The following is an 18,683-nucleotide window of genomic DNA, read 5'->3' on the forward strand; positions in this document are numbered from 1 at the left end:
GGCTCTGGTCTTGGCTAAGTAACTAGATGATCTATATGTCGTGCTGGGGCGTTTGATTGGTGGTTTTATTTTTGGGTTGTCGTGCTTTGAGGAGCGGGTGAAGGAAGCTTCGTCTTCTGAGGCACCGCAGAAAAAGGGACCAGTGCGCACATATAGTGATTCTTTGGAAAAGCCTCGTAGTGAATCCCTAGCCACTCACCAAAGGAAGTGTTTAAGGGCTTTGCAAACCCGGGCGACATGGGAAACACGAATTGTGGGTAAAGTGTACAACCTCTGCAGAGTGTAAAACTAACCGGTTAGCCGTGCTCACGGTCAAGAGCGGCTTGGACCCTCACATGATAATTTAACTTGAAGTTGATCTAAATCGATGATCTAATTTATGGTTAATTGTTGTTTATCTTTATATATGCTTATCTTGTGGGATTAATGGTATATACTTATATCTAGCTAGTGCTTGCTAATAAAATATGATCAACTAAAATTGCTGGGTGCAGTTAAACCGTGTCAGCTATCCCTTGAATTAGCCATGCATATATATTATAGTTGTTTTCTTGCCACTTGTTGAGTACCAACCATAAGTGTACTCACCCTTGCATACTTGCTGCTCAGACCGTAATAACAACTGTCCGGAGTTTCCAGAAGACTTCGAGGATTTCTAGGCGTATGTCTCCCAGTCATCTGCCTGTGCTGAAGAAGTTTCCGCTGCTACTCTATAGTCGTTTATTTATTCGCTTTAGATCTTCGGTTTTGTAATAAAGTCTTTAATACTCTCTTTACGTTTGCACTAGTTGTGATATTCACTTTATGTTTAATCATATGTGTGTAAACTGATCCTGGCGCACATATGAGATGCATTCGGTTTGCCTTCATAAACCGGGTGTGACACAAAACCAGGAGGTTTTTCACATAAACTTCCTCTTCAATAAAACCATTTAAGAAGGCAGATTTCAAATCCATTTGGAAAACTTTAAAACCCTTGGAAGCAGCAAATGCAAGAAAAAATCGAATCGCTTCTAAGCGTGCTACCGGGGCAAAAGTTTCATCATAATATATCCCTTCCTTTTGGCAAAACCTCTGGGCTACAAGTCGAGCCTTGTTCCGCACTACCAACTCATCTTCACCCTGCTTGTTCTTGAAAACCCACTTGGTTCCAATGGGCTGGTGAGGGGGTATGTAAACCCTATGCCGTGACCGGTCAGACCGGTCCTGGGGGCCGGTCAGACCGGTGGGTGTCCATCACCCACTGTACATGATCTCATCTGACAGCCAAGGTTCTTTCTTCGAATCGAAGTCTTCTCTGCGATGCCGCCACGTCGATGAAGATCCGGTCCGCGGTTTTGGAGGGTCCGCGAAACCCGGGTAGGTAGCCGGTTTTGAGAAAAACGCCAAAACTCCACACGCGGGAAGATTCCCGCCTCCACGCCGTGGCCCTAGACGCAGTTCCCGTCTTGGCCTTCTGACGGCCCTAGACGCCGCCCGTTGCCCGTCACCTCCTCGCCCGCAGCGAGGCCCTAGACGCTGTCGACGCCGTTCCTCCGCCAGTCCCGAGACCGACGCCCGTGCCTCCACGACTTGGCGTCTTCAACCGCCGTCCGCCAGCTTGGTTTTGTGGCGCAAACCAAGAAACCCGCCATCCACCGGCACTTCGCCCTCGATCCAGGAGTGGACGCCACAGATGCCGCCTAGCCCGAGCTCCAGTCCCGGCTGCCCTTCACCGCCGTCCACCGCACGGTCCATCGGCCACAGCACCTCCACGGCAGCTCTCCGTCGACACTCGACGCCTGTGTACCTGCAACCAAAGACCAAGCACACGATCACACTGCACGGTTGACAATTCACTCATCACAGCCAGGAGAGGATACTCAACATTCCTCAGACTGGTAACAATATAGGAGTATCTAGCATTCGTTTCAGCGGTCTATACAGAATTACAGACAGAGTGTTCATCTCCATTTTTTTGAGAGATTTCTTCCGTCATATTTTATAGTGCGCCGTTTGCAGGATATGTTGGGGACGACGAGGCGAACTCTACCACTTTCGACTCTGAAGGCTGGCTCAAGACTGGGGACCTTTGCTACATCGATCGGGACGGGTTTCTGTTCGAGGTCGATAGAATGAAGGAGCTCATCAAGTACAAGGGATATCAGGTTTAATTTGCAGTTGTTCCTGGTTGCAGAGTTCAAAGTAATTAAATGTCAAGTACTAGCATTCCTGCAATTGTTTGAAGACTGATCACCAGACCTGGTCGACGCAGGTTCCACCAGCAGAGCTGGAGCTTGTCCTGCAGTCACTGCCAGATGTTGTCGACGCCGCGGTCATGCCATGAGTCCACTGCACTAGAACTATATATGATGCTCAGACGACTCTGTCTGGCAGTTCTTAAAATGCCTCTCATATCCAGTAAAAATAAAATTGCACATCACACACCCTAATTAACGCCTGTTTTAATCTCTTCTGAGTGTAACTAGACTAACTAGAGCAAATTGAAGCTTGCAGGAGAATAGTAGTTTCAGTGAATCTGCAGGTATCCTCATGAAGAGGCAGGGCAGATACCTATGTGGGTGTTTGTTTCCGCTTATAATCAGATTTTGGATGGAAATAATCTAAAATCCCACCCAAACAGTCTGCTTATTTTTGGATTATGTGGGTCGCCGCTTCTCCTGAAATCCAGAATACAACATGTAAGAGGATTCTCCCCACCACGTCGCACGAGCCGCGCACCCCAGAATCGAGGGGATTTTCCTCCCCTTACCCCCGATACCCCTTCTTCCCCGAGTGCCCCCTCCCTTATCGAGCGACCCCTGCCCCCGAGATCCGCCGCCGGCCTACCGCTGACACCCCCTCCTGGCGCTGCTCCCCTTCTGCGCCGCCGGACCCCGCCGCCGGGCCCTTCTGGGCCGCCCTTCTGCGCCGCCTTACCGCCGCCGACCAGCGCAGCCTTCTGGTGGCGAGCCGGAGCCTCCTTCCACGGGAGGAGAAGCCCACGACGGCACCTGAAGAAGGAGCCTCCTTGCACGGGGGAGAAGCCCACGACGGCACCTCCTGGCGGCGAGCCGGAGCCTCCTTGCACGGGAGGAGAAGCCCACGACGGCACCTAAAGAAGGAGCAAGCCTCTGCTACCTCTGCTGGAGAAGGAGCACGCCTCTGCTGCAGCTGGAGAAGGAGCAAGCCGCCGCCGCCTGATGACGCAAATCAATCAAGCTCTCAAATCCAAGCTCCATGCCATGTCCGTGTCGATGCTGCTGCTAGTTGCTAGGACCTTGGAGAATTTTGTTCGCGTGTGTGTGCTGCGCTTGTACTGGTAGCTGGTAGCTTCTCCGATGGCTCTCCTCTTAGTACTAGTCTGCTGTTTAATCTAATTGTATTCACCATTTATGTACTAGTAGTCTATTTGTGATATTAATCTATTTGATCTAATTATGTAGTCAAGATACTAAAAATATATAAGAATTATTGAATTCTGCTCGTATTCAACAAAAAAATGAGATATCATCAGCCTCAAGGGTATTTCAGACATTTTACTACTCAACTCAGAGAATCAGGTCAAAATAATCAGGATTGCCAAACACCCAGCTTATTCAGACAGTCGATTCTCCAGGCAGCTGGCTTATCTCAGAATCCTGATTCTCAGAAAAGCAAGATGCAGAAAAGCGGAAACAAACAGGGCCTATGGCGCTTGTCCGGCAGCCGGGAAGCAAGGTCACCGAGGCTCAAGTCATGGACCGTGTCGCAGAGCGGGTTGCTGCATACAAGAAGATCCGCAAGGTTTTGCTCGTCGACTCGATACCCAAGTCACCGGCCGGGAAGATACTGAGGAGGCAATTGATGAACTATGTGCAGTTTGCCGCTGTCTCAAGATTGTGAATTTTTGACGTGCATATATGTGCGTCTGCGTGGAAGAGACGACAAAGATGCATTAAACTGGGTGTACAGATGAGTTTATATGTGAGATAAGGGACTTGCATACTTCAGAATCCTATTTGCAGACAAATAAGACAACGGAAGGCATGTACCATTGTAGACGTCAATTGCTTGGTGGTTGCATGATATGGAGTTAATGGCGATATCTTCTTGCACTGGTGTTGGGGCTAGGAAATCCTATGCTTGTACTAGGACTCTAGCTTTGTTCTGAAAATGGGTGGTTATTTAGACCCTGTTTGGATCAGTTTGAGTTACATCTGCAACTATTTTTTGCCTCTAAAAAATCACCAATGGTACAAGGGTTATTTGTCTATTCAGAATCTAGGAAAAACTGGTTGTGGGCAGCTTATTCGTTTCTTAGAAAACTGGGTAGTTAGATTCAACAAACTGAGAAAAAGCTTAGCTGCTTGGGTCGCAACCAGTTTGTAGCAGCCATTTTCTTTAAAACCGGAGGGATCCAGATAGGGCTTTAATCATTGATGCTTCAGTATATTTGCAGTTGTAGTCATCGAGCGGAGTTCCGTCTTATTCCTGGTTAGAGCCCGCATGAATAATGGTGTAACCGTGCTGGCTTTTGTATAGTCCACACAGATGAACCGTCACAGATGAGAAGTTTACAAGTAGTAAGATGTTTTTCAGCACAACGCCCACCAGATTACACAATTTTAACTGTGCCTATGAGATGTATAAAAGTACTAAGATGTTTTTCAGCACAACGTCCACTAGATTACACACCTTTAGCCTATAGCTATGAGATATTTAAAAGTATTAAGATGCTTTTCAACACAATGTCCACCAGATTACACACTTTCAACTATAGCTATGAGATGTTTATTAAAAGTACTAGGATGTTTTTCAGCACAACGTCCACCAGATTACACACTTTCAACTGTGCCTTTTGATCATATTTCATCTTGATCACTCTCCAATTATTCCTCATTCTTTTCATCACTCTCCAATTCTTCTTGGTGGTTCTCTTCATCACTTTCCAATTCTTCGACACTCTCATCATCAGTTTCCAATTCTTCATCACTCTCTTCATCACTTTCCAATTCTTCGTCACGCTCTTCATCACTTTCCAATTCTTCATCACACTCTCCATCATTCACCAGTTTCTGAAAAAGTAGTCATAGAAACAAAATAATTGCATAAGCAACTTTTTCAATTTTTTTCATAATATTTGTGTCGCTTGTGATTTACACAAATTTATTGTGATATAGGTTCCATAATTGTACTAGCTTTTAAGTGTACTTTCGTAAGCATATAAAAATATGCACATTGTGAAAGATTCTACCAATGCTTAATAGATTATATACCATAGTAAGATGAGAAAAAAAGTAATAAGTGCAAATAAATAATGAATATTATAATATATAGTTGGCATGGAGCATACTATTTTCTTGATGTGAGCCAGCTTCATACTGTTCTCCTCTGATTTACACCACTGAACGAGTTCTGGGCATTTCTTGATTTTCAAACATAGGAGGTTGGTAAGTTGCGTTATTCCCTCTGGCAAAGCCTTGGCGCCGGTGCAACTGATTATCTCAAGTTTTTCGAGAGAGGTTAGTGTTTCCAACCCATCCAGCAGCCCTGCAATGCTTTCACTGTCTTCCACGGTCAAAATCTTTAGGGTTGGGTGACCTCGAAGGATATCCAGTGAGCTGCATGTCAGATCCCTACACTCTAAAATCCTTAATATACTGAGCGCAGGGAGGTGGTAGAGAACCCTCCACTGATGGAGAGGAACCTTGCTGTTCCTGACAAAAAGCTCTGTTACTTGACAGTGCTCCTCCTCTCCCCAAGACGACAGTACATTATCACTACCCTTTATGACCCAGTCAGAGAAACCAGCAGGCGGACGAGGTCTCAGCTTCAGCTTGGGGCAGTCCACTATATACATTTCCATTTTTTTAGGAAATACGAGCACACCTGAGCCATCTTCACTATGGGAGTATGTCGTGTTCCACTCTTCCAGGTTTTCCATTCTCTCTATGCCTAACCAATGCAGTTTTGGAAATGCTCTCGCACCGCCACACAGGTCCTCGTCAATCTTCCTAATGCTGCCCATTTGTATAATAAACAGGCTAAGAAGGTTCTGTAGTTGACCTAGTGGTGGTAGTGTGCGGCACCAGGGCAAATCGTTCAGTTCAATAGTGCGAATTAGGGGTAGGTTGATAGCAATGCGGATCACCCAGGTGGGAAAACTTACGCTGTTGTAACCATGTAGAGTGAATACCTCTAAAGTGCTTGCTGGCACAAATTCTCTTAGCACATCTATGTCCTCCGCTGATCTCTTCGCATCTTTGGTCCACTCAAGTTGCAGTTCCCGTGTGGTAGTTTTTTCGACAAGCTTTATCATCTGTGCCTCTTCTACGGACTTCACGTTTTCAAGCCCGCTTATCTCCAACTTAGGAGGATTTTCATCCTTGAGTTCAACAAGGTTGCTGCTAGGTTTACCATCACCAGCATGGACAAAAAAGTGTGGAAGAAACACTGAGCATTTGCTGAACCGAGGTAACTTAGATTTATCTAGCATGTCGCAATCGGTGACATCTAGAAACTTGAGGCTGTCAATTTCAGATATACTTGCAGGAAGCCTGCGTAGGTTGGAGCAAAATCTAAGGTCCAGTGTATGTAGCTTCGTGAGCTTCCCAACAGTTTCAGGTATGCAGAAAATATTAAAATTTGCAGACAAAACCAGATGTTGTAGATTGGAAAAGGTACAGATCGATCTCAGGATACTATTGATTCCGTCCACTGGAATGTCATGAAGGGAATTACTGACATTTAAATAGCGCAGTCTAGTGAGATTACCAATGACGTCCTGTAGCCCTCTGAGTCGGCAATTAAAAGCTCCAAGGGAGCATTGAGATAAATTCAAGTATTGGAGATTTGTAAGGCCTTTCAAAACATCCGGTACACCTTTAACATGATAGCAATTGGAGAAATTCAGATGCACCAGTTTTTCCAGATTCCTAAATGAGTCTGGCAATTGTTGTAATCTTTCACAGGCTGATAAATCAAGATGCGTCAGACATTCCATTTCTCCAATGGACTCTGGTAGTGCTATGATAGCAGATCCCTGAAGATTGAGATAAATCAACTTCGTGAGCGTTGTAATACTTTCAGGAACCATTCGATCCGGGATCCCAGGAGCATTAAGATATCTCAACTGCTTCCATTTACCGGTAGAATAATCTGGCAACGTCTGTACGGAAGACTCGCTGATATCAGCTACTCGCATGGAACTAGCAGTAAATGCAGCATCGCTTAATTTGCTTCTGGAATTATCCAGAAAACTCAGTCTTATTAGCCTTGCACGAGGAGTCAAGCACACCTCCAGCGCCTTGCTACAATCAGTGAGCAGCGCATATTGACAACTGCTTCCACTATTGTTGCCTTGTTTGCTCTGATCCAGAATTTGATTGTCAAAGAGTGAAATTGCCAAGTCATGCACCAGATCGTGCATGGTAAACAATTTGCCTTGTTCAGGGTACGCACTAGAATTCTGCATCAAAAGTACATCATAGTTGTTGTCAGAATTTCTTTTGATTCTACTTAAATTACATAGCAATACAATATGCACCAAAAGCACATGAGTATACCACGACTAATGAGTTAAATTTTGCTAGCCAACCATTCATTGAACAAAAAGGGAAACAACCTAACTTAAACTAATTGGAGACTCCTTTTGAAGTCTCCACAGTTATCCTAACAAGAAGAGCTAGGAAAATAGATAAATCATATAAATTCTCACAATAAACAGAAACATACAGCCAATTGATATACTTTACTCATGGTGAATAATACACAGCTATTGGATCTATTTGGTTTTCTAAATGATCTCCCATCTCTGCAATTATGTAAAAATAGCTAAAGTAACCCGGCCAATACTTGCTTCTAAATTAGCATACTATTTTGTTTATGAAAAAGCAGATTAGATGCACTAGGAAACACAGAGAAATCTAAGAAATTAGTGAAAGCAAAACAAAACATCTGGTGATTAACATGCTCACGTAGTATTTGGAAGGCAATAATTTTACATAATAACTATGAAAAACTTTATAGTGGTTGGAAAAAATAGGAGCCGTCCATCGGGTAAAATCGAACGGTGGAAAATAGGCGGTATCGGCACCACGGTAATGAGAAGTACCAAACTGGCGGGACCAGTACCAAATATAGGTAGGACCGCTACTCAAATTAATTAATTTAAAAATTTATTTATGATTATTTTTAATCAATGGTTAAGAATAATCAAAGAGCAACGGTACTGGACGGTACCATCCAACCAACGTAAACAAGCTCACTATGAAAAATTCTAAAGCTTTCCATATGACCCCGAGACCCAAGCTCTAATTTCATCCCCTCACACTATGTAAGAAAGGGTCAAAGGTGATGGGCATCATCTTACAAAGGTGACGGGCATCGCGCCTGATACCTTTATCGTGTCACTATTGTGAAGGCAAAGGTGACCGGAAGAACCATCACCTTTCCTACACAAAAGTGATGTACTTCATTCTTAGGACGTCACCAATCTGCGTCACCCAAGACCTCAAATGGGTTCTTGGCCTGTCAGCTTTGGTAGAGATAGGTGACGCGCTATTTGTTGCGCGTCACTTATCTTCAAACTATAGGTGACACACAACATGTTGCCCGTCACCTAAGTTCTATATGTAGTTGACGCTCTCTATATGTTGCCCGCCACCATGATCCCGAGCAGTATTTTTTTTCGGCTTCCGAGCTGACAGAACAGAACTAAATCATAGAAATTATCTCGGAGACGAACCAAATTCACAGAACATCAACATTATCTCATAATCATTATGTACAAGCTAGGGTTAGAACCATGTCACATAATCGTTATGCACAAGCTAAGTGTTAGAACCATGTCACATAACACCATCATTTTATTTCTAGGCTAGCCATGTAATCACAATGGTAAAGGTAGAAGAAGGGAGGGGGCGAGCGAAAAGGACCACGCTCCCAGCGATTTTTTTATATTTTTAACCTATTTTTCAATTTTATTTTAAAAATAACCCACCCGGATATATATTTGCAGATCTAACCTTTTTGGTTGCGCCGGTCTGCGTGGCGTGACAAAAACACGTTGTCGCGCCACATGCATTGGCGTGAAAAAGATGTGCCACGTTGGCACACTTCGGAGCGCTCGGAAGGGGTCTGCCAGCTCATATTCCACGTGTCAACCTTGACACGCCACTCCCACCGGCGTGACAGTACAGCCTTGTCACGCCACCCCCGCTGGCGTGACAAGGTCTGACTTTAGAAAAATCATATCTTTTTCATACGAACTCGGATGGAGATAATTTTTATACGAACATTGTATCTCTCAACGAGATCTACAACTTTGTAGTTTTAAATTTTTTCATTTAAAGTCATTAAGATGGTTAAATAGTAGATTTAAACTTTTGGCAGCATATTAAGCACTTTACCTCTATCGGATCATCTCTAACTTGACATGTTTATCATGGTTCTACAAATTAAGTTCTATATAATGTTTGATATATTCCCCCAAAACTCAATGCAATTCATCCCACACAATCTATTCCACCTACGGTTTGAATCATTTCAAACTCCGACTACTGCTTTTTGCTATAGTGTATTTGTAAAATATGGCAAACACATGTTTTCTAAAACTATTTTTTAAGAAAAGTCTACTCATGCCACTTTCAAAACATTTAAATAACAACAACAACAACATAGCCTTTAGTCCCAAGCAATCTGGGGTAGGCTAGAGATGAAACCTAAGGAACAAAGTCAAGGTTCAAAACATTTAAATAAAATAGGTAAAAAGTAGCTTGTGAACAAAGTTTGAAAATTATTGACTTTAAACAACCCATAAACATAATTCATCTACGACTTGAGTGAGTACAATAGTTTGAGTCTCTAATGTTCCTATATTGTCATCCTCTGTATGATTTCTTTATTTTTTTTGCTTCATCGCTCTATGATTATATATAGTATTCGTTTAAAATATTGATTGTAGACTACCACTTATTATGCGGTTGTTCCAATCTAATGTACTATATACGTTGTCATCATGCTTCATCAAAAGATGCAATACATAAGTTTGTTTTCAAAATTGATTTAAGGAAAAGTAAGACAAATTTAAATATAGTATTGGTATATGGAAATAACACACCTCAGTTGAGACCGATTGTTGAAGAAAGGAAAGAAAGGACAATCCAAGGAGCTGCACAATATACTTTTCACCAAGCTCGATATTGGAGTGTAGCTTTGTTGGCTTGATGAAATCCAAAGAAATCCATTGGTAAATTAGATCATCTTTGAGCATCTCGTGACCTTTTGGAAATGTTGAACAGTAGATAAAGCATTGCTTTAAGCATGGGGACGATATATGGCTATAACTTAACTTCAAAGATGGAAGAACAGGATTTGGCACAGAGAGCTCATTCGAAAAAGATTCATTCCAGATATCACTGTCATTCACTTTCATCCATAGATCAAAATTCATGGACCGTAAAGTGAAGCCAAGAGATAGAGCTGCTAAAGGCATACCACCACACTTCTGGGCAATCTCCCGTCCTATACCCATCAACTGTTCTTTGTCGTCTCTATCTTCAAAACCACTTCTTTGTTTAATTATATCCCAGCACATTTCATCTGTCAATGGTAATATCTTGTATGGTTGAAGGTTAGTACACATTATCTCCGCAACACGTTCGCTGCGTGTTGTTACCAAAATAGTTATGTTGCTCTTATCATGATATAGTTTATCCTTCAACTCTTTCAGCATGAACTGATTGTCCTCCCATAGGTCATCTAAAACAATCAAAATATTCTTATCTGAAAGTAGCTCTGAGAGGCTTCTTTTATTAGACGGGCTTTCTTTTCCAGATAGCTGTGAATTTATAGTCTTAAGAATTGTATTCAGGTCAAATCTCTGGGACACATTGACCCATACTTTAGAATAATAATCAAACTTTGAATCATCGTAAATTAGTCTTGCAAAAGTTGTCTTACCAATTCCTCCCATACCATATATAGGAAGGATTGTTATCTTCCTTGACACGCCCTCAACTAAAGAAGCCATAATTTTCACTTTCTCTTCTGTCCTCCCTACAATGCGCTTTTCTGGTGCATGAACAAATTCCACTTTCTCTTCTGTCCTCCCTACAATGTTCTTTTCTGGTGCATGAACAAATTCCAATTTCTCTTCTGTCCTCCCTACAATGTGCTTTTCTGGTGCATGAACAAATTCCAGTAGTTCACTGCAACTAGGTCCTGTCATCAAATTAACATTCTTGTGTTCACCTGTGATATCCTCTGATTCCTTTCGCATATTTTTGGTATGCGAGATCGCTGCAGAAACTGTTATGTGACATCTTTTACGGCGAAGCTGCAAGATTTCAATTGGTTTGTGAACAAACTAGACATTTGATTAATGATTTTAGTTGATTAAGTCACAGAAACAATTTTCAAGGTGAGTATTATGATTAACAATTTCTTTGTGATGTGATACACTATAATAGAATTAAGCTCTATTCCTATCCATCTATATGTTTCACATAATCAAATCATATTAGAGGATCCAAATCTGATTTACGTACTTCGGCTCTTGAATAATCATGGAGGGATCAGTATTCTTGAGAAACAATTCCTAATATACTAGGAAGACATAACTAACTGAAAACCGATCATATGATAGTGCATGTAGTATGATCATTTGCAATCCTAGCTATCCACTGAATGCCTTCACAAATGAAATTAATTACCTGGCCAACATCAATTTCAATCTCATTCAGCATTTCAGTGATCTTCAATATATCTGGCCTTTTCTGCTTATCTTTCTCCACACAGTTCACCGCTATCTGAGTGCATGCCTCTACTTGGTGGCAATATGCTTCAATCGAAAAATCATCTCTATAAGTTGCCTGCAACCTATTCCTCCAATCTTTTCGGACCTAACAGATACAAATTAAATGCCATGCTTAGCTGATACCATTGCATTGTAAATATCAGACAATATTAGATTCGAAAAATGGTCCTGTGTTAACAAGAAGTGTGATTTCTCACTTGATTAATAAACTCATCCTTATTAAACTCATCCGTAGACATGCCGTCCAGATATATGGCGTAGCCTTCAGGTCCTGACACTATCTTTATAATTACTATACCCAAGCTGAATATGTCAAACTTTCTGGAGATTTCACCTGTCTCGATGTGTTCCGGTGGCTGGTAACCACTGCATTGCATCACATTCAACGAATTGTAATACATACGCTTTGTTGGATAAGGAAAAAGATATGTTTTGAGTTCAGGCATTCAACTTACGGTGTTCCATATCGATCTTTTGCCTTACATATTTGTTCTTTACCAATGATCCTTGACAAACCAAAATCAGCAATCTTTGGCACCATGTCCTTATCGAGCAATATGTTGGCAGGTTTTATGTCCAGGTGGTAAATAGGTTCTTCCAGCTTGTCATGAATATACTTTAGACCCTCACAAGTCCCCTTAATTATTTTGAACCTTGTGTGCCAGTCAAGTTCACAAAACTTGTCTGCGGTAGTAAACGAAAATATTATATTAATGAAATGTACGTAAATATACACGGTATTCTTCTAAGACATACTGAAAATGAAGCTGCAGCGTACCAGAAAGATGCTTTTGAAGGCTCCCATTGTCCAAATACTCCAAGCAGAGTGCTGCATATATCTCCTCAGTGGTCACCTTAGTTCGGTCATCCATGATAAAAGGTTTTTTCTGTGTTTCGTAGCAATAGCCAAGAATCTGTACAATGTTCGGATGCCTAAGTTTCTTGAGGTGGTCAAACTCATTTTTGAACTGCATATATTCCGGATCGACATCAGGATACTTCAGTTTCTTCACAGCAACAACACCACCGTTTTTAGTCACTCCCTGCAAAATATATATGCTGTCAGCACTCAGTATAAGTTGGCGACTTTTCTGTGTACTAGTTATTCTATTATATTTGGTAGGTACGAAATAAATGTAGGTTTTGGATTTATTTTTGTTTGTTGACTGATGGTATTACCAGATCCAGGTCTGAATCTGTTTTATATACTCCCTCCGTACTAAAAAATAAGTCATTGTAGAAATTTTATGTCCGATTAATAACCAGGTAAAATTGTTAGAGTATAGTATACAGCCTGGCGTGCATGCCATGCGCTTCTCTCATTGTTGGACTCCCTCTCTTAATCTCTCGGCCTTGTTTCCATAACCGGTAATGAGATAAGGATGAGATATGCCTATATATGTAACTAGGGCACGGCTCGGCTCGGTCTGGCTCGTACATTCAGCTAGCCGAGCCTGGCTCGGCTCGGCCAGTGAGCGAGCTCACAAAATCAGTTCGGCTCAGTTTGTAATCGGCTCGCGAGCCGGCTCGTGAGCCACAGCCACGTTCATGACTGCTCGCGAGCGGCGGGCGGCGGTCTATGGACAGGCGGTGGCTCGTTTCCAGCCCTCTGGAGTAGTAGTAAATGGGCTGTTTGGGGTTGGGCTGTTGGAGGTTGGGGTTTGGGCTCGGCTCGCGAGCCGTAGCAACCCGGCTCGGCTCGGCTTGGGAATTTGGCGAGCCGAAAAAATGAGCTCGGCTCGGCTCGCTCTAGGCTCGCGAGCCTCTCCAAGCCGAGCCGAGCCGAGCCCCAATGAGCCCGAGCCGAGTTTCGAGCCGAGAGCTAATTTTCTAGCCCTACATGTAACCGTATAATTATTGAGTTGATCATTGCGTGATTTATTCCACTTTCAAAAATAACCTTACTTACCCCTATTTAGTAGATACATTGGCACTAATTAATTGTTGCATGTGCGTGCTCCTACTAAATGGGGTCAATGACTTGTTTCTTGGAATAAATTTTGAATCTTGTCATGCCTTGATTTTTTGGGACGAAGGGAGTGCGCTTGTTAGCCACCTTGCTGTATCGTAGCGCTACGTGGTGAAAGTCAAGCATGCAGTTACCTTGTAAACAACTCCAAATGCTCCTTCACCAAGTCTCCGCTCCTCAGAAAAACCATCCGTAATTTCTTCTAAGAATTGAAATGATACTTCCTCTAGCTCCATAGCTGGAGGGGCATCCTGAAGCAGCGACGGCCCAATTTCAAACTGTTTGCCATAAGAATCCTCCTGCTCCTCTTCCTCCTCCTCCTCGTCCTCATCCTCCTCGGAATCTTGCACATGTGGGCCTTTGGCTGTGGAGATAGCTCGTGCAGCAGCCGCGGAAGATGTTGCCCCCAAAGAGGAACTACGGGACCTAGTCCCATAGTGCACGGGAGTGCACTGTGTGGAGAAGCCATGGCGTACCGACGAAGGCTCGCCTGGAGGTGTGAAGCAGCTCATCTTCATTGCCAAGCGGCGGCATCTCCTCCACATCCTCTACAAGAACCAACATGGAAGGATTAGCAACTATAAGAATCGACAATTGTATGAGTTAAATGGGGAATTGTTAGGTACCTCCGCAAAGGCCCGAAGTGCTCCAACCTCTTGCCCGAAGTGCTTGCTCCAACCTCTTGCCCGAGGTGCTCCAACCTCTTGCGCGGACCCCCGAGGCACCAACAACAACTAACATACTTCGTTGGCCAGCCGACCAAGCTCCAACCTCTTGTATAGAAATGATGCTTTCTTTATTCTTCTCCACTTAGCCGAGGATTATCTTGAGGTGATTCTTCTGTCTGTCAACCTACCCTGTCGTTATCATGAGTTATAACCCCCTGCATAAGACTTTTGATCTAACTGAATACTGTCCTAACCACATCTTCCCATGGGATAAAATAAATACAATAACGTATATCCGTGCCTTTCCTGATTTATATATGTGACTGTAAAAAAATACCAACAAACATTTCTGGTGTTGCTGCCAGGGAAGATAATTGGTTTAAGAGTTTATTAAATGTTCATAATTTATATTTGTTTGTGGTTGACCATTGTCCTTTGCAAGCTAATTTTGCTTTGTCTTTTTCTTTACAAGAAAACATGATACTATACTAGAAATACACTCTTTCTAGGACGGAGGGAGGGAGTAGTACGAAACATGGAATGGACCCAACCCCGCATTTTTCTCAGAACCCTCAAGTTACTGAGTGATCTAGCCCTCGACTCGATCGAATGGCCGATATTTTTCTTAGAAACAAACCGAGTCCACGCATCTCTAGTTTACTGTATCAAGCTAGCGGAAAACACCCTTCATGCAGAAAGGTACGAAGAACGAACTCAGAACGGGATAAAAACCTACTGGAAATCTAAAGAACCATAGATGGAGATATATGTGAAAAGGGCTATATGTGAAAAAAAATTCGCAAAAAGGGCAAAAAAAAAATGCACGACCCAACCCATCCCGTTCCGACCCTCCAGGCTCCAACCAAAAGCACCCTTAAATTACCACGATGCCCGTGTCGCCGTGCTATCATCTTCAGTCCCCGGGGCCTACTCCGTAGACCGCGTAGTGCGCAACAGATTTTTGCTCCAAGATGAATGATTAAGGTCTTGTTTAGTTGATCCCGTAAAGTTTTTAAAATAAAATCTTTTTTACATTTAAAGTATTAAATATATGCTAATTATAAAAACTAATTACAGAACTCATTTGTAAACTACAAGATGAATTTATTAAGACTAATTAATCCGTCATTAGTACATGGTTAATGTAGCAATTACTGTAGTAATTTAGTATCTAATCATAGTCTAATTAGATTCATTAGATTTGTCTCGTAATTTACAAGCAAATAATATAATTAGTTTTTATTTCGTTTAAATTTAATACTTCATAACACATTTGATGTGATATTTTTAGAATTTTAAATTTTACATGTAAACAAAGGCTAATTGCCGCTGCAGCCTATATTCCGAAAGTCACCGGAGGCTAGTGAGCACCGGCAATCCATGGTGGGTTCTAGTTGGGAATCAGAGACTCAGAGTATAGAGTATAGACTACAGAGCACATGGGTGCCCACTAGAGTTGCCAAGTAAAAGCGGTGCGAATACTTTTTCACGCGCTGCTGTCTGTGTCGCTTTCTGTCGTCATGATCTTCCGGACGATTCCCTAGACTCCATAGTGCGCAAAAGCTTTTGCTCTAACGATTCCCGTCATCGTTGGTCCGACCACGGAGACTCCAACAACCGCAAAAGATTCCCTAGATTTTTTATATTTTAAGTATTAAATATAGCCTAATTATAAAACTAATTATAGAACTAATCTGTAAATTTTAAGACGAATTTATTAAAACTAATTAGTCTATCATTAGCGCATAGTTACTGTAGTAGTTACTGTAGTAATTTAGTGTCTAATCATGGTCTAGTTAGGCTCACTAGTCTATCAACCTATGCTCCCGTACGGGCTAGTTAGATATATCTAATAATTATTTATTATATGCTCTCTTTAACTAATTAAATATTCTAATCCAGTACTGCAAATATATATATTTATCACTATATAATTATAATAAATGCGGTAAGTTTAGTTACTGTTTTTTCACTTTGCATCTTACCTCCATATATATATATATATATATATATATATATATATATATTTATTTATATTTGATGTGTTTAATTGAACATTTTGTTTGAGTTCCGTAAATAGCATAAAAATTGGTATTTTTATCTTTTCTCTTGTACATGAATATATGTGACAAACACATTATGGTTAGTATTTTTATATAAATAATAACATAAATAATATATCAATAATGATAGAAATGGTAACTTAAAATTTTATATTGATGCGCTTTAAGATTTTATTATAATAATATAATTTTGATTCATATTTGGGATTTATTTTAACTTTTTATTATGTTATCATTACATAATATATATAAAAATTTTGGGGTTATTCGATATTATTTTATAATGGTATAAGTGTGTACTTTACATGAAGATTAGTGGTTACTTTAGATTATTTTTATAATGGCAGAGGTGGGTAATTTAAATACATATTTAGGGGTTATTTTAGTCTATTTTCATAATGATAAAGGTGGGTAATTTATTAGAAAAAGATAACAGATCCAATGGCTATTATGATTAGAGTTGCTGAATTGATAGCCAGATGTTTCTTATTTTTGTGAGAATTTGTAGAATTTCTCTATTTTTTAGACTGTCCACCTAGTATCCTAGGTGGCTTCACCTGAAGGCTTCAAAAGAAGTCTCCAATCACTAATAGTAAGTTTAGATTCGTCTCGTAATTTAGAAGCAAATATGCAATTAGTTTTTTATTTTATTTAGATTTAATACTTTATGCATGTGCTGTGACATTCGATATGATAGTTTTGGAATGTAAACTTTATGCATTTAAACAAGGCGCAAGTCTACCATCCTAATGCACCACTTCGAGTTTTATACTCTAATAATGCACCACTTCAAGTTTAAATGTAAAATAGCATCCAATCAAGCCACCATTAAATATAAATTGAGTGCTTCAGATTGCTTGATTGTACGATTGCACCAACGTAACTGATTGCATAGGATATTTTTCCCGAACTTAGAGGGATGGAGGAGCGGATGGCATAGTCGCCGTTCGGATGGCTGGGCTGGCTGGGCTGTGAAAACCAGTAAAATCAGCACGCACAGTGATTTCCAACGGTCCAACGTTAGTAAAAACCAGCCCGAGCCAGTGCATCCGAACGGGCTGGAGATTTCCAGCGGTCCAGCCTGCACCGCCACAGCTCTGGCCTTGCACCTGCTGCCCGGTCGCCGCCGTGCAGCTCGCCCGCCCTAGCATTGTTGCCTCGCCGTGCCTGGAGTCGATGGGTCTGTGCGGCATGCCTGCTCTCGTCCACTCGAACGGCGTCACGCTCAACTCGTCCCGCATAATATTTCTCTTCAACAATGATTTGTTGCATTCTGACAAGTCACGGGCGCACAGGCATTGTTTGGTTTTTTAAAAAAAATTCTAGAACGCACAATTAAGAAAACAATCTTATATATATGGAGTACTAAATGAAGTCTATTTATAAAAAAAATTTAGAGATGTGTGTAACTTTTCGCAACGAATCTAATGACGATAATTAATCGATGATTGGCTACAGCGATGCTATAATAACCATCTTCTAATTACGCGGTCAGAAATGTTATTAGATTTGTCAGGGTTTCTAGTATAAAGATTTTAAAATTGATTTAATAAACTAATTTTATTTAACATTTCTAATTAGCAGTTCAATTCTTTTCTAGAACTTGTAGACTGACACCAAACAGAAAAAGCAGCTTTTTACCTGGACCCTGCATTCTGACGAGACGGGCGAGCACCGCCAATCCATGGCTGTGTTTAGATGAGGTGAAAAGAGAAGAAAAAGTCACATTAGTCACTGTAGCACGTTGTAGTACTTTTCGTTTGTTTGTCACTGTAGCAAACTATAGTACTTTTCGTTTGTTTGTGGTAAATATTGTCCCACTATGATCTAACTAGGCTCAAAAAATTCGTCTCGCAACGTACATTAAAACTATACAATTAGTTTTTTTATTTAACTATATTTAGTACTCTATGCATGTGTTATTTACTATATTTAATATATCGATGTGATAGAAGATGTGATGGATGTGATGGAAAGTTTGGAAATTTGGTGGGAACTAAGCCCGTGTTTAGATGCAAAAACCAAAATTCCAAATTTTTTTTCCGTCACCTGCATGGAGACTTAAATCTAGACAAAATAAAAAACGTATTGCGACTGCTGTCTGTAAATAGCGAGACGAATCTAATGAACCTAATTAGGCTGTAATTAGATGCTAAATTGCTACAGTAATGCTACAGTAAATAACCTCTAATGACGGATTAATT

At 41.2% G+C, this 18,683-nt stretch overlaps 1 protein-coding gene and 1 pseudogene across 4 annotated transcripts; one reads left to right on the forward strand and one right to left on the reverse strand.

Annotated features, from left to right (window-relative positions):
* The first annotated feature begins 1,675 nt into the window (after positions 1 to 1,675).
* Positions 1,676 to 3,864, forward strand: LOC120695056 (annotated as a pseudogene).
* A 663-nt stretch (positions 3,865 to 4,527) lies between these two features.
* On the reverse strand, positions 4,528 to 14,697 carry LOC120665739 (putative disease resistance protein RGA3). Of its 4 annotated transcripts, none has more exons than XM_039945401.1 (9): positions 14,375 to 14,697; positions 13,883 to 14,296; positions 12,558 to 12,822; positions 12,235 to 12,463; positions 11,977 to 12,145; positions 11,676 to 11,864; positions 10,082 to 11,299; positions 5,315 to 7,429; positions 4,528 to 5,036 (listed from the first exon to the last, which is right to left on the reverse strand). In XM_039945401.1, exons 2-9 carry the CDS (start codon positions 14,291 to 14,293, stop codon positions 4,851 to 4,853), a joined length of 4,782 nt encoding a protein of 1,593 aa, XP_039801335.1. In that variant the 5' UTR covers positions 14,294 to 14,296; positions 14,375 to 14,697; the 3' UTR covers positions 4,528 to 4,850. The 4 variants fall into 4 exon arrangements, with proteins under 4 accessions (XP_039801335.1, XP_039801338.1, XP_039801346.1 ...); XM_039945412.1 differs by having other exon boundaries at positions 4,535 to 5,036; positions 6,736 to 7,429; XM_039945404.1 differs by lacking the exon at positions 10,082 to 11,299.
* Between the last annotated feature and the right edge of the window lie 3,986 nt (positions 14,698 to 18,683).

This window comes from Panicum virgatum, chromosome 2K (genome assembly GCF_016808335.1).
Source record: "Panicum virgatum strain AP13 chromosome 2K, P.virgatum_v5, whole genome shotgun sequence".
In the NCBI taxonomy this organism is placed as follows: Eukaryota; Viridiplantae; Streptophyta; class Magnoliopsida; order Poales; family Poaceae; genus Panicum; species Panicum virgatum.

What these genes read in the sequence shown, in the direction of transcription:
- LOC120665739 (XM_039945401.1), bottom strand. Translation starts at nt 14,293, where the DNA reads ATGTGGAGGAGATGCCGCCGCTTGGCAATGAAGATGAGCTGCTTCACA. An exon ending in CCTTCAAAAGCATCTTTCTG is followed by an intron (nt 12,464 to 12,557) that starts GTACGCTGCAGC and finishes TTACTACCGCAG; the next exon opens with ACAAGTTTTGTGAACTTGAC. An exon ending in AGGATGAGTTTATTAATCAA is followed by an intron (nt 11,865 to 11,976) that starts GTGAGAAATCAC and finishes TGTATCTGTTAG; the next exon opens with GTCCGAAAAGATTGGAGGAA.